Raw genomic sequence first — 17,064 nt, forward strand, 5'->3', positions numbered from 1 at the left:
TACCTCCCACATGCATTGTAGTTCCCATTGAATTTTACTCTAAAAGTAGGGCATTCACTGGTACTATGCGGTCCATAGCATACTGAGCACCATTGTTGCTCCCTTCTTGGATACATATGATTGTTTTGCGGAGCACGATTGTCTCTAAGACTCTCTTGAATAGCCTTGGTGAGATCTGCTAAAGTCATCTCAGATATCTTTGGCTCCTTAGCAATAGGCTCTAGGGTTATTGGTTGATGCCATGATGCTTGGGCGCTAATAGATTTAGGCTCAACAGACACTCTTTCTCCTTGAATCATTAAATTATCCTCCAATTGGATCGCATTGGTGGTGACCGCTTCCCAAGTGGTGATACCTCTAATGACTAGGGCATTTTAGATATCCTCATGTTGTAATCCCTGAATGAATCTATCGAGCAATTGATTATTATTGAATCACTCATTTGGATTACAACGAGATTTCAAATGCTTCAAGCGACTAATAAAGTCTCTCACCGACTCTCCTTCCTCTCGTTGGGCTTTTGGGAGCTGAGAGGCTACACCCCAAAGCACTCCCTCTCGTATGCATTCCTTCAAGAACAGTCTCCTAAGAGTAGGGTAAAAACCGTTTTTTCTTCCACCCTCAGGGTTGTATACCAATCCCCTGCCTTCCCACTTAAGGTTAGGCTTAAAGCATTACTCTTATGCAGGTCATTGTGTTCTCCTAGAGAATCGCATATTTGTTCAAACACTTCGATATGCTTTCTCACATCCCCGTCTCCACTAAATTTTTGTGTGAGCTTGGCTATTTGTACTGCCTTACTTCTAGGCTCTCTATCAGGTGTGTTACACATATTCTCAGCAATAGATTGACCAATAGCTTGAGCAAATGTTGCCAAGTCACCTAAGTGAGCAAGCACCGTGGATGAAGGTGCTCCATAGACTACATGTGGAGTAGGTATTGGCATTGGGCTTGGCGCATAGAAAGCCCTTGGATTCCATGTTTGGTACGGTGTTGTGCCATGGGGTGGCCCAAAGTTCATATGTGTGGCCCTAGGCATAGCAGACGTCGGATGTGACATGCTAATGCTAGCCGGTATAGTCCCATGGAAATAAGAACTTGGGTGTTGTGGTTGTGGAGCATAGGTTGTTGAAACAATGGGAGGGGTAGGGACTACATGAGTACGAGGACCCATAGGTGCATACGATTGGTACACACTTGTAGGTACTGTTGCAGGCATTGAGCTACCATGTAGCAGTGCTTTACTAACAAATGAGGTCCATGGCGTGTTTCTTGGCATGCCCATCATTGGGATAGGCATGGTAGCCGTGGTGTCATCAAGGGAAAGATGAGCTAGACTTGGAAAGGTAAAGCTATCACTTGTGGGCTCAGATTGCACCGAGACCCCTGGAAAAAAAACATATGGAGGATCCATTGGACATACCGAGGGAGTCTCCATTTGCGATAAGGTCGTTTGTTTAGCCTTTCCTGTATCTAAGAATCTCATGAGACCCGTTGAAGGCATGTTGATCCTCTTGTTCTGTCTCTCTAACTCAATGACACTATGGATGACCTCACAAACTCTTTGTTGTTGATCCTCCACACTAGTAGCACCCATTGTGGATTGTAGGACATCTAACCAACCCACGTGATAAGTGTGATCTGTGTATAGGTCGGTCAGAGTTTCCATTTGTAGTTCGTACTCCCAGTTCTCATTTAAGAATGCTCCATCTAGGATTGAGGTGCTAGGAGTGTCCTTTGAGCTAGATGCAATGTTGCTTTCTAGGGGTTGGCCCTTAGCGGTTGCTAAGTCAGGAGCACTCGATTGCTCTCTTAGCAAGGATAGTGACATAGGGGCTTTTGATTTTAACTCTCTTCGTTGCTCCGCCTTGCATAAGCTCTCAATTTTCTTTTCCCTCCCTACAAGGATATACTGCTCAACCTCTTGCACTTCGGCAAGGCTTCTACCATTGTGTAATATGACCTCGGAGGGAAATAACTCTGAAGAGTCAAGAGGTGCAGTGAATGAAGTATTCACATGCACATTCTCTAAGGGCATAGGGTCTATGTTGGTCATGAATGGGGAATTTACTTCCCCACCCCCCTCATTTACATCATTAGCTCCATGTTCGGAGCGAGTGGCTCTACTAAAGGTTTCCTTCAGGCGGCTAAGCACGCTCAGCCTGGACCGCGGGCCCGTGGCATGCATGTCTTGGCTTGAGATATCGGGATTAGGCATTGGGAAACTTTCCACGATGTCGTAGTCAGAGGAAGAGTCACTAGCCGCTATGTTCGGGTCATGGTTTGTATTACCTTGGATCCCCACCGAGGGCCCGGAACCTAAGGTAGGTGGATATTGAGAACTCGCGTAAGTTGAAGTTCTCTCTAGTTGCTCCGTCTCTAGCACAGGACCAGAGCGCAGATGGATGGCACCCTACAAGCATTGGCGAATAACCTCGAACGTTAACCGCTTACTTTTTTAGGCGTCCGTTTTCACTCGTTTTTTTATGTTTTTTTAATATTTTTGAATGATTGGTTTTTTTATTAAAGTGTGTGATAGCTCAAAAGGAGCGTATCACTCAGAGGGTCGCAGTGTGCTTTACATCACAACGCTCGGTCGCTTGAAGCTCCATTGGTCCTCAAAAAAGTCGACTTTTAGCTACGTGTGAAGCTAAAATTCGTAATTTTAAAGGGCAATAGATGCCTAAGCTTGAGCATGAGCTTGGCCTTGGTTCTGGGCTTGAGTCTAGGAGATATTCCCGATCTCGGTCCTACCTTTAAAATTTTTATAAAGGATAAGGTCACCGCGGCCTGCGCGCGAGCACACACACACTCTACCTACCTACTTACAACTAATATACCTACTATTACACACTAACACATTTCATTAGCTCTCACAGATCTACGTCCTACTTACTATACTTTATATTACACAGAATCAACAACCTTAATACTAACACCTTACACAGAGAAAAAAACACAGTACCTTTGAAAACTCCATTAACAAAGAAATACACAGTAGCAACACAAAATCCTTCTTCTCAACACACACACCCTCCTTCCTTACCTTTCCTACAATTGAAATTGCACCACAAAAGAAGCACAGAGTACCATTCAAGCTTAGTGTATGGCATTCCCTGGCAACGGCGCTAAAAATGTGTGCATATGTCGCACGTGTCAATGCAAGGAACTTGCCGATACACTGTGTGCGAGCTACAAATGGCTCCAAGCACACAATAAGCTTAAACTAGTAAGGTCAAAGATGGCGTTGGTGTGTCACTCACCGCTCTACGCTTCCTGTCGTGGAGGATTCCTCGCCGCGAAGAAGACGGAGACGCCGCTACGCCACGCTCAACCGCCTCGCCGCCGTCGTGCCACCGCAATGCTCTATCTCACTCTCTCTCTCTCTCTCTCTCTCTCTCTCTCTCTCACTCTCTCACTCACTCTCTCTCTCTCTCTCTCTCTCTCTCAATCACTCACTCACTCTCTCTCTCTCTCTCTCTCTCTCTCTCTCTCTCTCTCACGCATACACACACACACACACACACACAAGGAGAGGAAGAAGAAGAAGATGAGGATGGAGCAAGAGCACTCTTCAATTGCACAAATGGGAGAATGAGTGAATTTTAGGTTTAGTTGACTTTTATATGAGCTCGCCCCATTCACACTTGGGCGCCCATGCTTAGCCAACTAATCCTTTGAATCCCAATTAGAGTGCGCCTCTCATCGGCGATCACTCTTACCCTTTTCCTATTGGACCGACAAGCCCGATACCTGACTCTACCAAATAAATAATGCAATGCCTGTCGTAGGTGATAGGAATGTGCGTGAGGGTTAACAGTGAGACCCCTTATTCTTTTGTGTACAAAAAAATAAGGTCAGTAGTCAATGAAATCAATGGGCGGTTGGACATCGGACGTCCAACCGCGAGACAAGGTACATACCACCTTTACCTCAACATACTCCCACTTAAAGGTGAATGTGTGATAAGTGGGTCTTACTAGCTAAACTACTAATATGTACAAGAAATAGGTGACAGAGAGTCTCTCACCCTACCCTCTGGCTTGCTCATTCGATCTGCATGTACTTGTATCGGCTCTAGTAATAGAAAACCGTGCAAATCCACGCTAGAGCTTTCATGCAAATCTCGCAAACATCTCTGTATGGTTTACATAGCTCCACAATACATCATGCTAAGGTCATTCATTGTACGACTGACAATCCCTACTACAAATGCTCCCAGTGCAGCTACTAGCTCGGACCTCGACACTAGTAGGTTGTATATGAGATGCTCAAACGCTAACAAAATATGTACAACCATGGTTGTATTAGCCTCCTTAGTGTTATTTACATACATTGCATCATCAAGACTACTCATCACGTATGGATGTGTCATCATCAACACTAGGATGGCTACGTCCCTCTCATCCATAGGCGGAACTATGTATCTTGTCATCAATTCGTCAATCTCTAGCATGAGCATATCAAAGAATTCAATGTTTGTCATCTTTGTGTGTGCCTCTAGGAAGCAGACCTACTCTACCTTTGTCTGCATAGACTCTGATGATACTTGCTATGTCTCAATGGAGCAATCCTGCTATACCTCTGTCTTTGCGAAGTCCACTGACATATCCTACATAGCTACATGTTTTGTCTCCACTACAGCTCACTCGCAAATGAGACACATTTCGTCTCTCGCATATCACATGTTAATGATACAATCACATACATCTGGAAAGACTTCTCTCTAATTTGTACATGACAATCACATACATCTGGAAAGACTTCTCTCTAAGTTGTACATGACAAGCACAATCTGTTGGTTGTCTCACACCGAAATCAAACTCTCTGCAATCTCAAGAACATAATCTGCATGTCCTAGCGTAAAAGGTGCACCACTGGGGTAATGACAAGCATACATCTCCTGGTCCTGCAATATCAAACGTTGAACCATCGGCCAAGCACACATGACCAAAACTCCCACTAGAGAAAGTGCTAAATCACTCACGACATGGTATGATATGGAAGATTGTATCCTCATCTAGCAACACATGACAATACAATGTCACATATGCCAAACATATAAGCAAGCGCAACAATAGAGGTAAACGTGATATCATTGTCACTCGCATACGAAGCCACCTTTCTAGCTTGTATCAAAACCTCACATGCATCACGCATACATCTCTGTTGCTGCCTCAAACATTTGAAATTATGGCGCCTAATGTGTCCTGTGTGACCACAATATCAACAACACAAGTATCGACATGAAAGAGACCCCCATCTCTCACGAGTCATCTTTGCAGACTTTGAAACATCACACATATTTGCTAAATGGATTTCAAGAAATGAAAATCTGTATATGCATCAAGCGCTGTATGGTGAGAAATCTTGGGAGAAATCCGACAGTATCGCCCTTGTAAACTTAGCAAAATCTCAACCATAAACCGCATCAAAGACACCAAAGTGAGAGATATCTTTGACCACTACACGATCATAACTATGGTCAACGCTTATGCAACTTGTAGCTCAACATAGACCTGTAGAACTTGTAACTACCTGGAACCTATAAGCAGTAGACTCACGATCGAAATATCCATGGATAAAAAACAGTGCATAATCTTTGATTTGTAGCCATAACGAGCGTATACGAATCTCACTTCTACGAGAGTGGATACAAGAACACCAAATCCGTATCTGAAAGCAATCAAACTAGTCAAAATAAGCAAAAATCGATCACTCTCAATGTGGAAATTGCTGCAAAAACAGATGCGTGGAAAGCCCTGCAAAATACGTAAATAACATGCTGCAAGATATAAACGAACAAATCTACATACCTGACGACTTGCACAAATCCATAGTCAAGCTAAACGGGAGCAAAGAGAGACAGAGAGAACGGGATAGAGCGAGAGAGAGCGTGCAGGCGCACCTCCTAGAGCGGAGTGCTACGCCATTACGATGAGAGAGGAAGGAGGAGAGGAGAGAAGAAAGACGTAGACACTGGGTGCAATCTCCCCTCGTGCAAGAGTGACCACTTCTCTCTTGCACGTATTTACTTTATAGATTTCTTGAATGATCAAAGTGATTACAAACTGGCCGGCCTGACATAACTATGAAGAGCAGTTGAATACATAAAATATTTTATCCTTTTGTACCCCTTAGTCTTTCCACATGTCAACTGCATAAAATATCAATTCCATTACATACCTCCGTTAGAAAGGAACTATCCTCAGTTGCAAAATATGAATCTGCAAACGATACTTATCAAAAACAGTGATTAGTATTCTCTGTCAAAATATCACATAGCAAAAGAAAAATTTATTAAATTAAACAACATTGCTTATGTATGCCGTCATCTTTTTTAGCCTATTCCAACCGTGTGATCCAAGTGGTTTTGTTTAATAAAACTATATAATCATTAAACTAAGAAGGAAAAACAAACAAACAGTGAAATTGACTAACAAAGTGATAAAATTACAAAAATAAAGAAGCTTATCTCTGGGTATGATTGCCATCATTGATTCTCTGCCGATGTGATATCCTTATTATCAAGAGCGTTTTGTTGGCTCTGATACCACTGCTACAAACAGATGCGTGGAAGGCCCTGCAAAATGCGTAAATAACGCGTTGCAAGCTATAAACGAACAAATATGCATACCTGACGACTCGCACAATCCATAGTCGAGCTAAACGGGAGCAGAGATAGACAGAGAACGGAATAGAGCGAGAGAGAACGTACAGGCGCACCTCCTAGAGCGGAGTGCTACGCCGTCACGATGAGGGAGGAGGGAGGAGAGGAGAGAAGAAAGACGCAGACACTAGGTGCAATCTTCCCCCGTGCAAGAGTGACCATTTCCCTCTTGTACGTATTTACTTTATAGATTTCTTGAATAGGTCAAAGTGATTACAAACTGGCCGGCCATACATAAATGGCCAAAGCTCATAAAGAGCACTTGAATACATAAAATATAATATCCTTTCGCATAACCCTGAGTCTTTCCCACCTGTCAACTGCATAAAATATCAATTCCATTACAGGAATCACACTCGACCAATAAAGCATCAGAGACTAAACTACAAATATGTATAAACTATGGCAAGAACCTTGGGGAAATCTGACAAAGTTTCCCTTGTAATTTAAGCAAAATATAAAATAATCTCACCAAAAATCGGCATACATAAAACTTATGAAGCCAATTAGGATATGCACATAAACAGAGATCAAATCTCTCATCCACAATATACCACAATATATCATACATTAAGTCAAACCAACTAAGAAGCTCTCCAAACACAAGGGAAAAAGCAAGACAAATTGTTGAGTTGAACAAAACGCATAAACATGTAAGAGACAAAACCGTTTCAAATCACAAATCCACATGAGACATATGTTAACTGCCAAGAGCATGGCAACGGAGCTCACTTCTACATGAGTAGCTCTCCGGATAACTCCACACATACAAAGCATACAATTAAGACTATTGATAATCCTCTCTGATTAACTCAAGTGATATAATACACATTTTGAAATGTGACCGCCCCAAGCATTGCAATGCAATAGACCAAAGAAAGTTGGTGACAACGAACATGCCTTTTTAGCCCCAATAGTGTTTACAAGGAATTTTGAAATTCTTCTTCCCATGCGCAATTGACATATCTTCTCAAAGATTCGAAAAACTACAAGCATAAACCCACTTGGTACTTAAAGTTCTTCCATCTTTCTTCATAAATTGTTACATAGAATCGCAATGAGATTTTCTTGAAGTCCATAAACCAACAATACAATCCTTTACCTTTCAATCAGCATTCCCAAATGAGAATACAGAAGTAATCAAATGATCAATGGTGCTATGACATTCACAGAAATCCGCTTGTCCTTTTACACGCTTGTCATTCTTTTCAACCTATGCACTCAATTTTATTTCAATTATGCGCCTAAATAACTTTTCCATAAGACACCCAATCATTATGATCTAATGGTTATTTATGTTCTTTACATCCCCTCCTTTATTACAAAGGCTTAACCCAATTAGTGCTCCAAACACAAGGTATACCATGATGAAGTGCAAGGTAAACATATCACATCCAATGATGTTAATCCTCACCCGTTTATAAAATCATTTCCAACCTGATATCTTGAAGATCTCCCGCTTTGCAAGTGGCCGACTTTTTAAACCCGCCACATACATCTTTAAACTAGAGAGAGAGAGAGAGAGAGAAGAGAGAGAGAGAGAGAGAGAGAGAGAGATCAAACAGAGTTGGTACTAGTACAAAGAAAAACTCATTTTGACAAAACTGTTGGCTTTTCCACTAGATGCACACAAGGCATGGATATCTCTTGGCTTGGGAGCATAGTTGCCAGGAAACCCACTTTTCTTTGGTATAGGTTTTGAAACCTTGAGCATGGGTGCCATCTATTCTATTTGAAGTGACGAGTTTCAAGTAACCATGCAAGATTGAAGGCAGCCCATTACATATATTAGCCTATTACAGTTACATGAGAGAGAGAGAGAGAGAGAGAGAGAGAGAGAGATTTATTGATGTCTTCTAGAGGCCAAAGTCGACCTGTGAGATAGAATATTGTACATCTGGATGTCCTCCAGGTATCCAAAAAGCTAAAGAACCTAAGTGCTCAAAATAAACATGCTATCAAAAAAAAAAAACTAGACTGGGATGGATAGTGGTGGGGTGATAGATACATGTGTACAAGTGGGTGTGGGGGGTTGGGAGAGGGAGAGAGAGAGAGAGAGAGAGAGAGAGAGAGAGAGGCAAAGACAGAGAGTATGTAAACACGAAGTAAGAGAGTCATTATCCTTTAGTTAATCCACCTTCCTTGAAATTCAAACTATACTAATCATCAGGGCTTTAGAAACCTGCATCATTTATGAGGTTCTGCCCTACAAGTACAAAGTATGGAGCTCTTATGTCCACAGCCCACATCCTTAAAGGCATTTAAGGGCATTTCAATTAGAGCACTCATTCGTTCAAAAATGAAATTAGGCAATGTGACCACTCCTTATACATTTGCAAGCCATATTCTCTATCCTCTTCGGTTCAAGTCATGCTCCTGTTTGTTTTGAGCATCAGAAGAGATTGCATCATGCAGATACAGTCGGAGGTTCATCACTGACCTTAACTGATGCAGAACCTGCATGATTCTGGCTTGGTGGGGGCGATGGAGGCAGCGATGGTTCTGGCTTCTTTGGAATAGCCGAAGCAAGCTCTGATGCTGTTACATTGAACTGTTTCAAATAAGGTTAGATACCCCCCCAGTAAGACTCTCTTCCCAAGTCCTATGACAAAGCAAGAAATTTAGAGATCAAAATAAACAGCAAAGAAGCAGAAGAATAAGCCTGTCTACACAAACCTTGAAAGCACAACCGCGAACGCATGCCTTCTCACATTTCTGTCAGAAGATGAAAAGAACATGTGAATCAGACTTCAATTCAAGCTTTACTTGCATCTGAGCACCATACTTCAGTTTGGCATTTGTCCAAAACATCTCTCATGAAATTTTAATAAATTGTCAAAAGAGCTTGTACCCACTCTCTTCACTCTCACCTAGTGGAATATAGATAGATCAACAGAAAACTTACTTTCAGATCAGATAAATGATCGGCAATGAATGACCTTTACTTGTGCACCCTCAGCCAAATGCATCAGAGATGGAGCTGTACATAGTGCCTTGAGTCGTTGTTCTAGGGCCACGGTGAAAACTTGTGGCCATATCTTTAACCATATGCATCAGAGATGGAGTTTTACTCGGTGCCTTGAGTCCTTGTTCTAGGGCCATGGCAAAAACTTGTGGCCCTATCTTTAACCATGCTGAGAAGGGGAATTCTCAAGCAGGATATAATTGTGATATGATTATGCACCAGTTTTGAGCACCACTGATGCCAACCAAAAGAGAACTCCAAAAAAAGACACCAAGCCCGGGGAAGGGGTTTTTTATTTCTGAAAAATTAAGCATTAACAAGAGACATACATTAACCAGAGGGGGTTTTTTTAATCCATTTTTGAACAAAACCCGTTAATTCCTCAAAAAGGAGGGTTCAATCTATTCATGTCCCATCATAACAGAGTAATTTTCTAAAAACCCTGTGAAGGTACGTTATATAGGGGGATTCTTAATAGTGGACCCCCCGAGACTCTAAGCAACACCAGGCTTCACGTCTTAAATTTCCCCTCCAAATGTGCTACAATGCTTGGACTTCATTGGACAATACATGCCATACTCCAAGCCACTTTTGGAGTGAGCAGCTTTATTATCAAAGGGGGTCTATGTCATGAAGTATCCAACAGGTCAAAAAATATATGGATGCTAATAAGCCCTTCATTGATCAAATTAAGGACCTTTGTATTTTTATGGTTTGAATCTTTTACACAGTTCAATTAAGGATTCCTACAATCAAGTTCCTAAAAGGAAGCAATAATGCTGCCAATTCCCCTCAGGATAAAACTTGAAACTGGCTACAGAAATGGAAAGCAGTGGAATAAATTCAACTAATCGTTAAAAGTTTTTAAGACATCAATAAAACCTCAACACTGCAATTCTTTTTTCACTTACTAGACACAAAATAAGAGAGAGAAGCTCAAACAAGCAATAAACAGGCAAACATTGGACCTAATTTCAGCAGGCCAATTTCTACCACTAGTACACTCTATAGCTCCGTAATGGTAAGCTCTATCCTCGCAATTCAAAGCTGTCATAAACAATGTCTATGTCAGCATAAACTCTGTATGCAGAAATCAAAACCCCTTATAGCAATCGTTAACATAATAGCATAAGAAAACGTCCACATTTTTTTATTTCTTGAGACCCCCTAGTCAGCCAAGTATATGTTGTCATCAATCATGAAATTGAACATGAAATCACTCCTTACCCTATAATGCCAGTCTCGTATGTACGTGAACAAATGGCTTGAGCAAGAATCAAGTGATTGGATTACTCCTACACAAAACATATATTTAGATAATTGGGTGTGTTGGATGGGGGAAGTTGCCAAACCCGTGCTTTTGTGGGAGAGCCTGGGGATCGAGCCAAGCGTGCTGACCATTCATACTCTTTGATTACAGGAGACTTGTGACACATATCACTGCAATCAACCCTACCTACATCAAAGAAACCCTGATAAGGTTCCATCCAAACAGGCAACAATAAATACAATAAATCAGACAGGGAGTTTACGGCCTGCGAGAAATCTTGAAATAAACATACATAACCATTAATAGTAGTAGAACAACTAGTAAATGAGCAGAGGGAGGGAGACATGGAGAGATTACAGAAACACCACATGAGAGAGTGAGAGGAGCTTTCTGCTTGCCGTCCCCAGCCTTTCTTGCCGCTCTGTACGGCTGCCTGCAGCCCACAGCCCTACACGTCTCCAATTCACCGAAGCCTATTTCTATCCTGGTCAGTCAAATTCTCAATTCTTGCATGGTTGATACATGAGACGACCTTAGTAAGAGAAGCCTAGGATGTCCCCCTACTGTTGTAGGTACTCTACTGCAGCCCATTGTTCCCTTGTGTTCAACCCCTCCAGTCGTGTGATCAGCTGTGCCTCAGCTAGTCATCAGATGAAGAGACTCACGTCAGAGGAATAAAAGGAGATCAATTTAGAACAGATAGTCGGTAAAGACAAGGGAGACTGGATGTTTCTCTCTCCACCCAACTGTTAATAACTTGAATGCAGTCACAGAGAAGGCCCAACATCACTACAAAGAACTGATCTTTGATCAATCCTTCATAGTGAAATTGTGGTCACAGAATCTGCCTCCACATCTGATATACGCAATCCAAACTTTCTTACATGTTCCTGTCTTTTATCTTCCAAGGACACCTCAGCTCAACCAAAGGCAATAAGCACAAACATTGAATACAATGTGATGAACCAAGTATTAATCACCAATCAGCTCCAAAGACGCCAAAAAACAAAAGTACAACACTCACATTCATCCCAGCTTTCGCCATCGCTACTGCAAGCCTTTTTACAATATACCCTCCCTGATAAAGGTAAAAGATTCATTTAGTATCTGATTCAAAGACATACAGCTCGGATGGTGATATACAGAAAGACTGGCATGAATCAAAATTACACTTAATAGATGGGAACTCCAAAATTTCCACCCAAAAGTTTTCATAAGGCCAGGCATTGGAGCTTGAATTACCTTAAATTTGCCAAAGTATTTAAAAAAGGAAATACCATAGTTCCCTTTCAAATTTTCAATTTTCAATCGCATGTTCAGATTCTTGCACCCATCTTTTTGAGCATGTCAATCCTTCACAGTGAAAAAAAACAAAGAAAGAACAGAAAGCCATTTGCATTCAAAGGCTGCGCACCAAGGACTTCCACTTATTTAAAATAAGGCTAGCAGGTGATTTCAGCTAAATGAAAGACCCCATTGGCACACAACACAGGACTCTGGATGTGCACACAGTGCTAATGAAGCAGCACGCTTTCTTAGTTAAATGAGTGCATAATGCACAGTAGATTGGATGTGCTCCCTTTCAAATGAAACACAGTCGAGGAAATACTTCGGTTACTCACTGCTTCCTAACCTTCTGCCCCGTGTGCTCGCTGAGTTTGAGAGTCCAGACATGGTAGCCAGGGTGCTTCAAATGAGCCCTGTGCCTCTGGGTGCCGCCCAAACACACTTCTGACGATGGCCATGGTTTTGAATCTTGATCCTGCCATTGATGCGACTACCAAGGAGGCAGAGTGCCTAATTTTGGTATGTTCCCTGGCATCCACCAGGAGTACCTACACCTACTACCTTGGCTTGCAGACCTCATTGGTACCTATATTGAGTGCCCTCAGACTGCTGCTTCAGTACCTTGTGGTAGAAATCCCCACTGTCCAAGTTCACGTACGCAAACCTCATGCCCTCCCAGACGTGTTCTTCTCCCAGTGGTGAGCAATGGGTGGGCTAGGCAGTGAGTTGAGTACTTGGGGCTGCTGAACCAGTGTTCATCGTGCATCTCGCAAAGGTCTATCCTTGTGCATCTGGCAAAGGTCCATCCTTGCTAGAGACCTCATCCACCTCAACGGCACCAGGCTTAGACATAGAACCAGACCCAGCTGCACACAGGTTCTTCAGCCGATGTACAAACGTCGTCAGAGTCATCGCCTCAGCCTCGAGTGAGCCAGCAGCCATTCCAACAGTGGGTTTCCATGGAAAACCATTTTGACTAGTAAGATGAGAGCCTGGGAACTGTAACATCCAACAAACCACACTCCAAGAGATGAAGCCAGGGCAAACACCCACCCGATAGAGCAAGGTACAAACTGCAAGCCACACCGTATGCATATGAGGGCAAACCCAAAGACAGTGGCTAAGAGTCTCATCTATATCTAAGGTGCAGCACAAACAGGTCTGATCATGGCGAACATTGCTAGCCAATAACTGAAAACCAGCATGAATCATCAAAGGCCAGCCCTATCAAACGTGCAGCGGAGAAAGTGAATCGGATGATGACCAAGGCTGATCAGGACACCTTCTCTGAATCAACCCAGCACAATAGGCAGCCCTCCTCACAAGTGTTGCAACCTAGGGCAACCCAATCTTAACTAAAATGTCACCCTTTTGACCACTCAAAGGGTCAATGTGGTTTATATGCAGTGTTCACAATGAGGAAAACATTAAATGGAGATACCTCATAATACAACTATTTTCAGGTGTTGTTAGACTTTGAGTTCCACTGGGTCTTTGGAACAATGAACTTGCTTTTCGCTAGGACTTCTGCAAACATTTACACACTCGGAAATGCAACATGGGCTAGCCTAGTTTCTTGGTGTGTATCCCAACTTGTCTACATGGAGCTTAGTTTGCTTGGATCATGTGCCCAGTCCTAAGTGCATAATAGGACAAGTCACTTGTATTTGGATTCTATTTCAACCCCCACACTTTTACGGTCGACCATGATTCTGAGGGCTGATTTGGAGGTGATTTTGGACTCACATAAATGTACTACACCCTTGTACTACCTACTCTAGCTCTATTTAAAGGTGCAATCATGTACTCACTTTGTTATTTCAATAATCAAGTGTCCATTCTCTCTCTTGGTGCATGCTTTGTTTAATGTATAACAAGTTGCTAATCTCCAGTGATGAATGCCTCTTTGGTCTACCCACCATAGCCTTCAAGTGGTATCAAAGCTTGAAGAGGTTATGGCCTCTTAGTTCTCAAGCATATAAGGTTTTATTACTCTCCGAATCAGTTTCTAAGAACCATTGCTTGGGCAAGTTCTAAGCAAGACATACGAGCCACTACCCGTCCTTAGAAGAATAAACGGAGCATTAAGTATATGCTAAGGCATTTAAGCATCATTCTCTGAATTCCAATAAGCAATCATTGATTATGCCCTTGATCCAATGTGACATAAAAAATGTTTCGTAGCTCCAAAACCCCAAAACGTGCGAAACATTTCGGTGAAACGGCCGAAATGAGAAACTTGGTTCAGATCACAAGTTTCGCAGCTCTGAAACACCGAACCCCAAAACCCCCAAAAAGTTCAGCAAAACAATCAAAACGTAAAACTTGTTGAAACAATTGAGACTTTTGAGTTTAAACCTTTGTAACAAAAGCTTGTATTCAACTAGGTTTGGGAAACATTTAGCAATATAATGATATAAAAATCAAGGTTTAGCGACAAAAACAAAAGATTTGTTCTCATACAAGAAAATTGATATTTGCTCGTTCGGTTTTTTCAAGCTTCCAAAACAGGGGGCACTTGATCTCTCTATCTCTATTTGCCTTTGTCTCTCATTGTATGTATTTTAGTGTGCCTATACTTAACTCATATATGCATGCACACACCTAGTATGTGTGCGCTTATGAATATAATTGTGAGTGTGCACTCTGCACATAGACAAACACACACACAAACAATCGCTCCTTCAAAGGCAAGAGGCTTTTCCACAGAGCAAAGAGAAGCTTCCTCCACCAGATATCAAATTTGTGCATGTGCCAAAGGGCATTACAATGATCGGCAAGCCAAGGTTGCAGTAGAAGAAGAGCACAAACTCGACTGGCAGACATATCTCGAAAAGGCATTTCACGAAGATACCAATCAAACATGCGATCACCATCATACAAAGGTGCAACAGGCAAAAAATCAAGCAACATGTGCTGAAGCTCTCTCCAGAACTGATGGTAATGCATGCCCAATCCAAAACGGTGAGCTACGAAAGGAAACTCAAAAGTGTATCCGGCCACATCCACCACATCCTCAACCACACGAATGCCACGACAAGAGAGAAAGTAAGCCTGGCGAGGCGAGCGGTCGACCAAAGTAAGAGAGAATGCCCCGCTCCAATGAAGAATCTCCAAACGAAGCGAATCACCTTCCTGCCGAGTATTCCATGATAGATGAATTGTATCATGCTTGGCACTGCCTTGGTCGACATGTATGCCAAATGTGGTGCACTTCATAAAACACAAAGAGTGCCTAAGGAGCTTCTTGTTTGGGATGTCGTCGTCTCTTGGAATGCACTGATTGCAGGATACGCCCAACGTGGGTAGGGCGAAGAAGCTCTAGGCTGTTTTTGGCAAATGTGAAGCGAGGGTGTCTCTCTAGATGCAATCACATATGCTTGCATCTTGAAGGAAAGAGTAAGCCTTGGGCTGATTTTTAGCAGATGCAGAGAGAGGCCAAATGCAATCACATACACTTGCACCTTGAAGGCATGTGGCATTACACAAGATGCTCATATGGGAAAAATAATTCACGATGATATTGTCAATCTCAGGGGTTGTTGCTTGGCACTACCTTGTTCTGTATGCCAAATGTGGTGCACTTCATAAAGCACAAAAAGTGCTTGAGAAGCTTCATGTCCAGGATGTTGCCTCTTGGAATGCAGTGATTGTGGAATATGCCCAACTTGGGCTGTTTCTAGCAGATTCAGAGAGAGGGCATCTCTCCAAATGCAATCACGTACATTTGCACCTTGAAGGCACGTGGCATTACACAAGATGGTGTTATGGGCAAAAGAATTCATGATGATATTGTTAGTCAAGGGTTGTTGAAAGAAAGTGTCATGCTTGGCACTCTCTTGGTCGACATCTATGCCAAATGTGGTGCACTTCATAAAGCACAAAAATTGCTTAAGCAGCTTCATGTCTTGGATGTCGTCTATTGGAATGTTCTGGTTGTGGGAGCGTCCAACTTGGGCAGGGCCAAGAAGCTCTAGGATGTTTTTGGCAGATGCAAAGCGAGGGTGTCTCTCCAGATGCAATCACATACGCTTGCATCTTAAAGGCAAGGGTAAGCTCTGGGCTATTTTCAACAGATGCAAAGAGAGGGCATCTCTCCAAATTCAATCATGTATACTTGCACCTTGAAGGTATGTGGCATTACACAAGATGCTGATATGGGCAAAAGAATTCATGATGGTAGTGTGAGTCAAGGGTTATTGAAAGAAAACATCATGCTTTACCTTGGTCGACATGTATGCCAAATGTGGTGCACTTCATAAAGCACATAAAGTGCTTGAGGAGCTTCCTGTCCGGGATGTCGTCGTCTCTTGGAATGCATTGATTATAGGATAGACCCAACTTAGGCAGGGCCAAGAGGCTATGGGCTATTTTCGATAAATGTGAAGCGAGGGTGTCTCTCTAGATGCAATCACGTATGCTTACATCTTCAAGGAAAGGGTAAGCTTTAGGATGTTTTAAACAGATGCAGAGAGAGGGCATCTCTCCAAATGCAATCACATACTCTTCCACCTTGAAGTCGTGTGGCATTACACAAGATGCTGATATGGGCAAAAGAATTCATGATGTTATTGTTAGTCAGGGATTGTTGAAAGAAAATCCACATAGCATCGCCACAGGCGATGCTGCTATTGGAGGCGACGGCATCATACTAGTTCTTCTAAGAGATGAACGACCTTTCATAATTCTCCCCTACGGCTCAACTTAACAACTTTAAAAAGGGTTGGTCAAACCTATTCCCAAACTGGTTTGTTGCTCTCTGCTAAAACACTGGTGCCCTATCTCAATGATGATGGTGGTGTACAAGGCTCAAGCTCATTGCCAAGGTTGTGACTTTAAGGTTAGCTCCAATCTTTAACAAAGTCATCACTC

General features: G+C 42.4%; 1 protein-coding gene across 3 annotated transcripts in view; it reads right to left on the bottom strand.

Moving 5' to 3' along the window:
- Positions 1 to 8,793: 8,793 nt before the first annotated feature.
- LOC147418985 (uncharacterized) overlaps positions 8,794 to 17,064 on the bottom strand; it is a 39,941-nt gene continuing 31,670 nt past the window's right edge. Inside the window, exons 2-5 of one of the 3 annotated variants that reach the window (XM_086505986.1) lie at positions 11,930 to 11,983; positions 10,988 to 11,091; positions 9,347 to 9,385; positions 8,794 to 9,208 (exon numbers count right to left, since the gene is read on the bottom strand). In XM_086505986.1, coding sequence (XP_086362112.1) covers positions 9,020 to 9,208; positions 9,347 to 9,385; positions 10,988 to 11,091; positions 11,930 to 11,983 — 386 coding nt within the window. In that variant the 3' untranslated portion in view covers positions 8,794 to 9,019. Of the gene's footprint in view, positions 9,222 to 9,346; positions 9,386 to 10,987; positions 11,092 to 11,929; positions 11,984 to 17,064 lie in introns of all 3 variants that reach the window. The other 2 variants (XM_086505987.1, XM_086505988.1) reach the window with 2 other exon arrangements.

Source organism: Adiantum capillus-veneris, chromosome 29, assembly GCF_014529385.1.
Source record: "Adiantum capillus-veneris isolate H3 chromosome 29, ASM1452938v2, whole genome shotgun sequence".
NCBI classification, from domain to species: domain Eukaryota; kingdom Viridiplantae; phylum Streptophyta; class Polypodiopsida; order Polypodiales; family Pteridaceae; genus Adiantum; species Adiantum capillus-veneris.